The sequence below is a fragment of the Elephantulus edwardii genome, unplaced genomic scaffold (genome assembly GCF_000299155.1).
Source record: "Elephantulus edwardii isolate Elephantulus edwardi_28Jun2011 unplaced genomic scaffold, EleEdw1.0 scaffold00106, whole genome shotgun sequence".
In the NCBI taxonomy this organism is placed as follows: Eukaryota; Metazoa; Chordata; class Mammalia; order Macroscelidea; family Macroscelididae; genus Elephantulus; species Elephantulus edwardii.
This window is the reverse complement of record NW_006399856.1, coordinates 3,874,118-3,886,177: the sequence shown is the minus strand read 5'-3', so window position 1 is coordinate 3,886,177 and position 12,060 is coordinate 3,874,118. Positions and strand designations below refer to the sequence as shown.

Genomic DNA, 12,060 nt, shown 5'->3' with positions numbered 1-12,060 from the left:
AGGCACTTGAAAGGTAGATCTGATGTTACATACAAAACTCAAGTGGCCACAACTCCTGAAAGACAGGGTGCAAAGAGAAAGGCTTCAACCAGTCCTTCCCAGATCAGTCCACTTTATGAAGCAACACCAGAAGGAATCCATGTGTGTAGAATACGGATACACAAAAATATAACTGGAACAGGACAAATTACAGGCTGATGCTCTGCTAGCAATTTAATCTCTCTCCTAGAGAACTGAGGAGGTAGGGACAGAGCAGAGGAACCTAATCTCGTGAATGTCAGATTTGGAAACGATAGTGCCCAACTCAACAATGGCGCCAACTGCACTGTTTGGAACGTGTGCCCTGGCAATAATCCAACCTCCCACCTCGGGCTCCAGAATGGGGTCACTTCTTCTGAGCCTCTCAATCCAGCCAGGGCTTCCACTTGACCCAAATTTTTAAAGTTCAAGTTTGTTCCAATTTTGCTGTGCAGGACATACCTGAACCCGTTCAAACTGGTTCAAGGTCTTGGAAAAAATGTCTAGTTACACCCTTAATTTCACCCAAGAACACAGACAGATCTTTTCTTTCAATACCATTTATAACTACAGGAAAGTCTGTTACATAGAAAAAGAGGTGAGGGAGAGGGAGAGAAAGAAACTGGTCCCAAGAAACGAAGAGGCCTTTATTGCAAGGTCTGAGAGGGAAGCCAAGAAACCAAGAGTAAAGAAAGTCAAAATGGTGCGTCTGCAATTAGGCGCAGGTTTTCTTCTATGGGGGGATCTTGTGGAGGGCTAGGGAAGACGGTACCTCTCAGAACTTGGGGGGATCCGGGCTTTCGTGATTAGGCCCACAGCCTTATCACGGTTCATTATTTGGTCTGGTCTTTGTCCTGGCTGCCCTTGATGTTATCAGGTTTCTCAGGGAGTGATCAGGCCTGGGGACAACTGCTCCATTCTCCCTCCAGATTCAGGTATAGAAATACTAGATTCCCTGCCTGGGAAAAGGGTTGCAAGGTGCTAATCACCAGGAAAGCTATTTACACACAGTCCCCACACCACCAGCATACCAACAATATTTGTGTGTAAAGATTCTGGTTTTTATTGTGTGCCATGGAATCGGAACCAACTCATAGCTGACCCTCCAGGAGGTTTTCAGAGGCCATAAATGGCACAGGATGAGACTGCCCATCCTTCTCCCACAGAGCAGCTGGAGGATTCAAACTATGTGCCTTTGGGATTGCAGCACAGCTTCTTACCACTGGGCCACCAGAGCTCCCTAAAGATTCCAGAAGGCCCCCTAAAGCATAGTGTATGTGGACTGGCTGCGGACACCAACAGCCTAACAAGGGTCAGTGAGCACTGGTTTAGGATGGAAGCTCTCAAAACAGTGAAGAGTTAAAGTCTCCAACCAAGAGTCACTGGCAGTTCAGAATCATAGATCTCAAGATCTAAGGTGCTATGTACCACCTCTTTCAAGGCCCTCCCACCTAGACTTCTGCCAGGAGCTGGCCCATCAGTCCCCTGGCTTCAAGACTGTTCTCCACTTCCCTCCCTGGAGACCTGTCTGTGAAGGGCAAGTGAAGAGAAGATCCTCTGCTTTTTCTTTCCTCCCCACCCTCCTTCCTTTCTTTGGCTTTTTTGCTCAGGGGTCTATCGCAAACACTTGGAACACTGCTGGCATACAGTAGGTGCTCAATAAGCATGTGCTGAACGAATGCATGCTTTTCTTCAAAGGTCACAGGACTTTGGATGGTAAATGCAATGTTAGAATCCCAATCTTACAGGCCAACTTTAAAATCTAAGCCATGTGCAACAGTCCTAAAGGTTCTCCCTGGGGAAACCAGGAACTACAACTGCACGCAACATGGGTGAATCTCGCAAACTCGAGCAAATGAAGCAAGTTGCATGTGAATGCACAGAGCTTGATCCCAACCACCTGCAGTTTTAAAGGTGGACAAAACTAAACCAAATTTTAAGATGCATATATAGAGGGTAAAAGCAAGGAAGAGATTATTGCAAAAGTCTTGATATAATCAGAGAGGGGCCAACATTCGGCAAGTGTTACTGCAATGTCCCACATGGTAGACGCTTGACCATTCAGATTGCAATTCTTCCCTATAAGATGTATCTTTTTGTGTGCTTTCAGTCTGATCCCACAGAGAGACGGAGAACTTTTAAAAGAACAAGGGAGCTCTGGTGGCCTAGTGGCAAGAGGTTGCCCTGCAATTCCAGAGGCACTCAGTTCAAATCCACCAGGTGCTCTGCTGGAGAAGGCAGGGTAATCTCCTCCTGTACCAGTCAGATCCGACTTGATTGTTGTTATTGTTATGTGCAGTCGAGTCACTTGTGACTCATAGCGACCCTATGTACAGCATCCCTAAACTCTGCTCTGTCCTGTGCCAATCGCGCCGTCTCCGACACACCCATCCTGATTACCCCAGTCACTGAATCAATCCACCTCATAGAGGGCCTTCCTCTCCTGCGCTGTCCCTCCACCCTCCCAAGCATGATGTCCCTCTCCAAGGACCTGTCCCTCCTTGCAACGTGTCCAAAATATGTCAGACGAAGCTTTAGAATCCTTGCCTCCAAGGAGCAGCCCGGTTTGATCCTTTCCAGGATGAATCTGTTTGTTTTCCTAGCAGTCCATGGTACCCTCAGTACTCTTCCCCAGCACCACAGCTTAAAGGCATCAATTCTCCTTCTATCCTCCTTAGTCATTGTCCAACTCTCTGATGCATAACAAGTGATAGCAAAGACCATGGCCTGTATCAGACGCACCTTAGTTTCCAAAGAGACACCATTGCTCTTCAGTACTTTGGAGAGGTCCCTAACAGCAGACATACATTCCCATGGTAATACGTCTTCTAATTTCCTGGCTGCTGGTGCCGAGAGTGTTGACTGTGGAGCCAAGCAAACTGAAGCTGTGAACAATCTCAATCTCTTCACCATCCATCCTGATGCTGCCAATTGGCCCAGTGGTGAGAATCTTTGTCTTCTTGACACTGAGCCTCAATCCATATTGGAGGCAAAATAATAATAATTTTTAAAAAAATTTAAAAATTAAAAAATGTTAAAGAAGAACAATCTAAGTGAGGGGCAATTCTGAAGGTTCTTGTCGCCTATCAGACACAGGGAGTGGAGAGGTTCTTTTTAAATGTCTTAAAATACACATTGACTAAAATTAATTACTACAAGAGCACAAATATTTGTTAACCAGACTAAAAAAGGGTTTGAACAGAACACTTAACATTTGGACAAAACCAGAAGATACCTAGAGACTAAAAAGTTTCCAGGAAACCCAGACCACGCGAGGGGCAAGAAGAAGAACTTTCACGTTCTCAGGGAGACAACGACTCACAGCGACCCCGCGTACAAAAGCTCTGAGCCCTGCCCCACCCTGCGCCGTCCCGAGCTCTCCTGCACACTGGACCCCACTGGTAGGCACTGTTCAATCCATCATGTCAAGGGCCTTCCTCCCTTTCTCTGACTGACAACATAAAGAGAAGAGGGATGCTGGGGAATGCTGGAAAGAAAACCTTTAAAAAGCATCCTTCTGAATTCCGAACTGCAGACGTCTAGGTGAAAGCTTCTGTCTCCTTCCTGGACTAGCAGGCATTCTTCCCTGTGCTGGGAGGAGGGCTCGTGATCCCCCCTCTTACTTTTTTCTTGCCCAGCAGTGAAGGTACAGTCTCCAACGGGCCTCTCAGGCAATAGGAATCTTCTGTGCCTCCCTGTGTATCCCCGTTCGGCCCCAGGGCTCGAGGCTTTGGAAATGAAAGGGCAGGTTTCTGCAGAACTCTGTCAGCCTCACAGAGACCTGTCAGGGGTTGGTCAGCAGCTAAATTCTGGGGTCCCAGGGGGAGGCCATCCGGGCTCCGCTCTCAGAGAGCTCACCCACACATTAGAACTGGGGGTTTTTTGGGTTTTTTTGTGTGGTTTTTTTTTTAGCACTGTTTTTGAAAAGTATCACCCACAAGTAGGAAAAAACCCTGATCACTTTACAGAGTACATGAGACCACAGTGCAAAATGGAAAATTGTACAAAGAGAAGATTATTACACTGCCAAAACTGACAGGGATTCCTTTTTCAAAAATCCTGTTTACTTCCTATTCATCTTTCCAACACCTGGTTTGACCATCCTAGAACTAGAAAAAAGGGAGCAGTATTTCCGAGCCAGAGCACTTGCTGCTTAAGCAAGCCCTGACTCACTCACACGCCTGTCCATCCACCACATGGGTTTTCAGCGGCTGATTTTTCCAAAACAGATAGCCAGGCCTTTCTTCTGAGGTGCCTCTGGGAGAATGTGAACATCTAAACCTTTTAGTTAGCAACCAACTATATTAACTGTCTGCACAACCCAGGAGTTCCTTCTGGAACCCATCAAACCAACCCAAGCCAAACCCACTCCCGTAGAATCTATCCTGACTCACAGAAACCCGCTACCAGGTTTCCAAAGCTCACAGGAGGAGACTGTCCATCTTTCTCCAGCAGAGCAGCTGGCAGACTGGAACTGACGGCATCCCAGTTTGCAACTCAACACATAATGTACCATGCCACCAGAGTTCTTCTCCAGAAGCCAGACTCTGAACATTCAGGTTACAGCTCATCCTTGAAACACAATTTCTATTATGCCCCACAAAAGTAGCGAGCTGCACGCCTTGTAACATACTAGGAAGGTTCTGCTCCACCTGTGACATTTAAATGTAATAAAACTTGAATCACAGCATTGCCGTTTCCTGTCTGTGTGCCTCTGAGCGTGTTGCGGAAGGTTTCTGTGCCTCCATTTCTTCAACTGTCAAGCGGGCATTAGGACAGCAATTACTTCACAGGATTACGGCAAGGATCCAGTCAAGGGACAGCAAGCCCTTTACAACAGTGCCTGGTAGACACACAGCCCGTAAAGATGGCACACGCTGGAGCAGAGACAACACACGTTACTGATACTTTATCCAACCTCAGCTGCTTGATAGAGCAAATGGAAGCCTTTTTTTATGGTCTGTGGTCAGAAAATTAGATTTGATAACCTACATTCATATACACAGATCAATTTCATTTTAGAAAGGATCTTTAGGTGGGCATAAAACAATTCTCAAAAGCAAGCTGAGAGCTGATTTTATCCCCTCTTTCTCTGGGGAACTGGGGAATCCCTGAACAGTAGAATAATTAAGTGCTTACCTCTTAGCCAAAAGGTTGGGGTTACAAATCTACCCTGAGGCATTTCAGAAGAAAAGCTTGGCAATCCACTTATAAAGAAGATCATGAATTTTTAAAACTCTAATAGAGTACAATTCCACTGTGACATCGATGAGGCCGCCAAAGTCAGAATCAACCTGGCATCCACTGGCTTTATGTTCTGTTTTGGTTTTTAATGGGAATTCAAGTACTGCAGCGAAATAAAACACCGATATTTTCGTTAAACTGTTCTTTGCTTACTGGTACGCATGTAAATGTTGTTAACATGAATGGAAGCTGCAGGTGGGCATTGAGGAAAGCCAAGAACAAAGCGGAGCTGAAAGCTCACCAGACAATTCCTTTCGGAAGCTTCAAAGAGAGCGTGAGTAAAAGCTTAACCATGGTTGTTAATCATTTCCTTTGATTCTCCTGTTGTTTTGAACATATGGACAGACATGATGCTTATCAGTTGTTAACAGCCAACAAAAATGAAAACCATGCTTGATGCTATTTAACGGACTGAACTCACCGTGACCCTATGATCTGCTCCACAGGAGTTCTGAGATTGTTTTCAAATATTTGTGGAAAGAGATTGCTACATCCTTTTCTCATGGATCAGAAACCACTGACTTTTCTCTTACAGCTGAACATTTAAACCAAGGCACCACCAGGGCTCTTTCAATAATAAATGGAAAGCAGCAATTTTACTTGTTTGATAAAGTTCAAAGGAGCCCACGTAAAGACGCCTCAGTGCAGGGGCACTTACACTTCAGCTCTTTCATATTCTATCTCAGGCTCTGATGTCTGAGCCGGATATCGTAAGTCAGCAGACCCGATGGTGCCAGGACAGATGGACATCTCCTTCTGCTCAACGGTATGCTGCCTACCTCCAGTCACGTGCCTAGAACCCGTTCCCACGGCCACGACTCAAGCACAGGTGAGTTCTGAGGTGGCTACAGCATCCTTTTATTACCAATAGATGAAACCCCAAAACCAAACCTATTGCCTGTGGGTTAATGCTGGCTCACACAGCAACCCTACAGAACAGAAGAGAACTGCCCCAAGAGTTTCCTAAAGTGGTAAATCTTTGCAGAAACAGACTGCCACATCTTTTTCTCTATTAAGTGGCTGGTGGGTCTGAAACTCAAGCTTTGGGTTAGCTGCTGAATGCTTTAATCAATGTGCCACTGGGGCTTCTTGGGAGATTAAAATATTCTGTAAAAGTGCAATAAAAAGACTGTTTCGCATTCAAACATTTTACAAAAAATACCTTGCACTGAGTTGTACAGCATTCTTCCTAAAAGACATATCCCAGTAAGCCTGGTACTTGTCAGTGTTACTTTATTAGGATATGTTGTTGTTGTTGTTGTTGTTGTTGTTGTTGTTATGTGCCTTTGAGTTGCTTGGGACTCATAGTGACCCTACATACAATTGCTTTGGCTCTGAACCCTGCTCTATTCTGAGCCAACCTTACTGTCTCTGACAAACTTACCCCTATTACCCCAGTCACCGAGTGAATCCATCTCCCCAGGGTCTTCTCGTGCACTGTCCCTCCACCCTTCCAAGCATGACGTCCCTCTTCAATGAATGGTCCCTCCTTGCAACATGCCCAGAGTATGTCAGAAAGAGCTTCAGAATCCTTGACTCCAAGGAGCACCCTGGTTTCATCCTCTCTAGGTTGAACCTGTTTGTTCTCTTAACAGTCTGTGGTATACTTAATACTGTTCTCCAGCACCACAGCTCAAAGGCATCAATTCTCTTTCTATCATCCCTAGTCATTTTCCAGCTTTCTGATGTATAGCACATGATTACAAAGACTATGGCCTAGATCAGGCGCACCTTAGTCTCCAGACTGACATCATTGCTCCTCAGTACTCTGGAGAGGTCCCTGGATCTCGAGGCAAAATCATCCTCAGCTTACAGTGGGTACTAAAGCCTATGACTTGGGCTTATCCTTAGGACAAAAAGATGGGCGATCTGAAATACAGAGAAGAAATCCATGGAAGAAAACCATGTGGACATGAATGTCAGGAGGCTCCAGCTAAAAGAGGCTAGAAAGGACTGGTTCTCTTAAGCGTCTTCAGCGGGAGGAGGTCCTGGCTAACCCTTTGCTTTTGCACTGGTTTTGTTAAAGCAGCTCTTGGAAACTAATACATACTTCCAAAAGTTTCTTTTCATCAGTAACAGGAAACTTTAAACCAAAAACTTATCCACTATTTTGCAGACAAATGGTCAATGATTCTGGCATTCTAAAACAATTTATGTACATTATTATCTTGACCTCAATCCATACTGGTTTATTATCACAATTTACCTTAGTTTATAAGTTTTTTTGGCATACGGAAGAAGGATATGCAAAACCTCAAACCTGATATGGATGGTTGATAAGATGGCTTTCACAGGACCCCACCCTAAAATTAGGGTAAAGATGAAGAAACAGTGAGTAGGTGATTCAAAGATTGAATAAGACCTCTGGCTCAGTCACGTCTCCTCTGAGCCCAGACTTGTTCTTAAGCTTCCTTGAGTAAGAGTCCTCTACTCAACACCAGCAGGTAAAGCATTCCTTGGAAGCTTCAAATCTGAGACAAATGGTCAAGATTCACAGCCTAGGACTCCCACAGGGTCATCAGCCTTGTATTCTGTGTAAGCTCGGACAGACTCTCAGCTCACATGCATCCACAGAAAGTTGATTTGCAATGGAAAAGTCATGAAATGTCAACCAGCAAGCCTGGAAAGGCTCTTTAAGACCACACTTCAAAATCTTCCCATTTTACAAAAGAATCTGAGGTCCAAGCAAGTTAAAAGACTTTCCCCAAGTCCCACAACTGGTTAATAGCAGAGCTGCCAACATGGGTCTTCTAACTTCTACTGAGTTTGGCTCAGCATGTCAGTGTGCCTGGTCACTTTCCCCTCTCAGTAGAAGAAGAAAGATGAACAGGGAAGAAGAGATGGGCAGGGAGGCCAAAATGCAAACAGGGCTCAGGCTAGCAACATAAAGCAATGTCTAGCATACAACTTTCTAAGTTACTTATGGAAGATGTTTAGTAGCTTTCTAAACTTTCCACAATGCAAAGCAGGGATTCTGAAGTCAGAGGTACATGGTTACAAGGTTCATGATCTGAACATGGTTTCACAGTGTTGAGGAAGAAAGGCCTGGCAATTCACATCCATAAAGATCACAGCCAAGAAAAACATATATGGAGCAATTCCATTCTGTAACACCTGGACCTGCTATGTGTCACAAGTCAGAATTAATCTGACAGCAAAGAAGTAACAGTCGCACAACTTTGTACTCAAAGCTTGGAATTTCGCACTTTGAAAAAAAAAAAAATTCAGATCTGACCTTCAGGTGACTTCAGTAAAAAAGAGCAGGTAGGCATGCGACACTCTGTTTAGGGAGTGGAAAACTGGACATGGTGGTATAAGGCCATGAGCATCTTTCGAAAAGGACCAGAGAGAGTGAGAATAAGACAGCCCCTCACTACCCCAGAGCAGAAAGCCTATAAAGAGCCCAAAGCCCAGAATAAAGTCCCTTTATTCATTATTGATTCACAGACTCACTAGAATGGGGTTTTTTATGGAAGGAAGTTGGAGAGTGAGGGAGGCAAAGAATATCACCCAAAACAAGTCCAGGTTTTAGTCCAGTAATTCCAAGGCACAACTCTTCTGTCAGTCCAGGCTCCGGTTTCAGTTCAGCAAACAGCTTTTCCTTCCATCATCAGAGACAAGAACAGCAAACCTTTAAACTGTAGCCAGCACAAATATAAGAAGCCTCAGGTCACACCTTGACACAGTTTCTCCACAGCAATACTACAGTCCCTCCATCACCATCACCGAGGTCTTGCCACCAGGGTCTTGCCACCAAGGTCTTGCTCCATCTCCCTCAAGTCTTACCAACACAAGTCTTGCTGCCCTGTGTGGGAAGCACTCTTTCTCTTACCCTAGTCCCAGAGCTGCTGATGATTTGCAAGGCCATGCTGATTTGCAAGACTACTGTGTCTGCAGTTAAGATAGTTGGAGACCACAGTGAACTAACTGTAATGGCTTTAAAAAGCCAACTTTTAGCCTAATAGCACACACTCCAAACACATACAAACATATTGTCCCACCTGGCCATTAATAAGCAAGTCCTTCCAAATATTGTTGTACTGAAATGATGCCAGAATGACCAATAAAGCCAGTCCACTCATATTCACAGGGTCAGGTGAACAACAATGACTATAAAGTGACTAAACTTACTGAGGGCCTGCAATGTGCCAATCACTTCTTATGTATCGGCTCATATATTTTTTCATTGCAACCCTTTGAGGCATGTACTCATTTTATAGATGAGGAGACTGAGGCACAAATAAGTTTAATAACTTATGCTCAGTCACCGAGTCAGGATTTCATTTAACTCCTGGCAATGTGACTCATGAGCACCATGCCAGTCTGGCCCAGGTAACCCTGTCTTCCTAAAATCCCTTCTAAAATTCAATGACATGAGTAAGTCAAGAAAAGGTACCAAAACTACTCATTGCAGTAGCAATCTCTGACAGGAAGCTAGACACACCCAAGGCTCCTAGGATGAAACTAAGCTGTAAGGTGTGAGATGCATACAGTGTCAGACTATTAACCAAAAGGTCAGCAGTTCAAATCCAGTTGAAATTAATTAGAAAGGTGGACAATCAATTGCTTTTAGATGCATCTTAGTCTCTAGACTGACATCATTGCTTTTCAGAAGCCAATGTTTATTGGTTATTATTTATGTGTATGTGTGGAGTCTTCAACTAAATACATCGCTTAAAAGACTGATTTACCTTTATCTGGCTGTGTCAAGTCCAGATACTTCTGTTGACTTTTTTGGTCTTATATAACCCTTTCCAGCCTGTCCACTCTCATTTTCCAGCACATTAAACCGTAACCACTAAAAAGCAATGATATCAGTCTAGAGACTAAGATGCACCTAATCCAGAGCATGGTCTTCACAATTACTTGCTATGCATCAGAGAGTTGGACAATGACTAAGGATGATGAAAGAAGAATGGATACTTTGAATTAAGGTGCTGGAACATTACATGTCTTGAACATACCATGGACTGCCAAGAAAACAAATAGGACTGTCTTAGAGAGGGTGAAACCAAGTTTCTCCTTGGAGGCTAGGATTTTTAAGCTCTGTCTCACATACTTTAGGCATGCGACCAGGGGATATTGGTCCTTGGAGAAGGACATCATGCTCCAAGGGGTGGAGAGACGCAGGAGAGGAAGACCCCTGATGAGATGGGTTGATACAGTAATTGGCGCAATGAGGGGGTGGTGTGTCAAAATTAATGAGACTGGCTCTGGGCAGGGTTCAGACCTGCTGTGCATAGGGTCACAGGCACCTCAAAAGCACACAACAACAAGCAAAGAATGTAGAAAGGGGGTCGGTCATAAGGTGCAGAATTTAGGAAGGGACAGGAACGACAAAGATCACTACTGAAAGCTAGCTGAGAGCCAACACAAATGTATTGTTGGAAGATTAGAAATGATGCTTGTCTGATTAAACCAATAGTTAATAGACACGGTTTAATGTGCTGGTAAATGAGAGTGGACAGGCTGGAAAGGGTTATATAAGACCAAAAAAGTCAACAGAAGTATCTGGACTTGACACAGCCAGATAAAGGTAAATCATTCTTTTAAGCGATGTATTTAGTTGAAGACTCCACACATACACATAAATAATAACCAATTAACACTGGCTTCAATATTTGTTTACAAAATCATGGAGTTCAGCCTTGTATGTTTGCTAATTTCACTCTCAATATTCTGTATTGTCACATCGGCCTGCATGTCATGATCCAGTGACATCCTAATTCCTGCAAAGTCAGGATCCAACCGTGCTTGGTGATCCCTCTGCAAAGTCACTTAGCACATCTGCTAATGAGTGTTCCATTTCCTCACACCTCAAAGCTTAACCTGGAATGACTCAACAGCCCCGTGGGAAGGCTGTCATGTGATAAAATAAGTAGGGTTTGTTGGGTTTTTTTAATGGGAAAAATAATTCTTTGGATTCAGTCCTGACATTTTCTTCTTTTGGTAATGAACAAAATGCCAAAGTACCCAAGTTCCTTGAGAGTATAAGAATGAAATTCACAGTTGCAGATTTCCCCTGAAATCTACAAATCAGGTCTAAAAATCACAGCTGGATTCAAGAGGACGATAGGAACTTTTCTCAGGTACCTTTCCAGTTCCAATAATGCGTCCAGTGTTTTGGCATTGTCCACGGTATCGACCTAAGTCTCAAGAACCTTGACAATTGGTGCTTAGGGGCAAAAAAAATCTTATCTGTAGAAGATAAACAAACCCAAAGAACAAGATATCCCATAGGGGGCAAAGGGGCTTAGTTTGTGCCTAAGTGTGACCCTAAATCAAGTCACCTCCCCAAGGACACGCACACAGGTACCCACACTCTGTGACGCCCGGTGGCAGCCAGGTCACCTCCGATCGTGCCGGAGCCGCGCACCCACCTGACCAGAGGCTCCTTCTCGGGCAGCGCGGGCTCCTCCAGGCACTTACACGGGCAGCAGCAGCAGCACACGCTCCACAGCCAGTCCCTCAGCTCCATGGAGAGCAAGGTCCCCCTGCCGCCGCCGGGGGACTCGGAGAAAGGCACCTCGGAGAACGGCCGGGGCTGGAGCCGGTGCCGCCGGCGGGTCTGCGTCCAAGTGCGCGAAGAGCCGCGGTCCCGGCGTCGCAGACCGGCCTGTGCGCATCACGCCGCGGCCGGGGACGGGGCGAGGGCAGGGGCGCCACGGCCCGGGGCTGCAGGGCGGCGCGCCTCTCGCACTCGGTCCTGTTGGGGCGTGTGTCTTGTTGGGGGTTTTTTTCCTCTCTAATTCACCGAGCGCAAAGCGGGGCGCATGCGTCCCGGGCGGGCCGCCCGGC

At 45.3% G+C, this 12,060-nt stretch overlaps 1 protein-coding gene across 1 annotated transcript in view; it reads right to left on the bottom strand.

Annotated features, from left to right (window-relative positions):
* MREG (melanoregulin) overlaps positions 1 to 11,740 on the bottom strand; it is a 67,483-nt gene extending 55,743 nt beyond the window's left edge. Inside the window, exon 1 of the mRNA XM_006891917.1 lies at positions 11,643 to 11,740. Coding sequence (XP_006891979.1) covers positions 11,643 to 11,740 — 98 coding nt within the window. The remainder of the gene's footprint in view (positions 1 to 11,642) is intronic.
* Between the last annotated feature and the right edge of the window lie 320 nt (positions 11,741 to 12,060).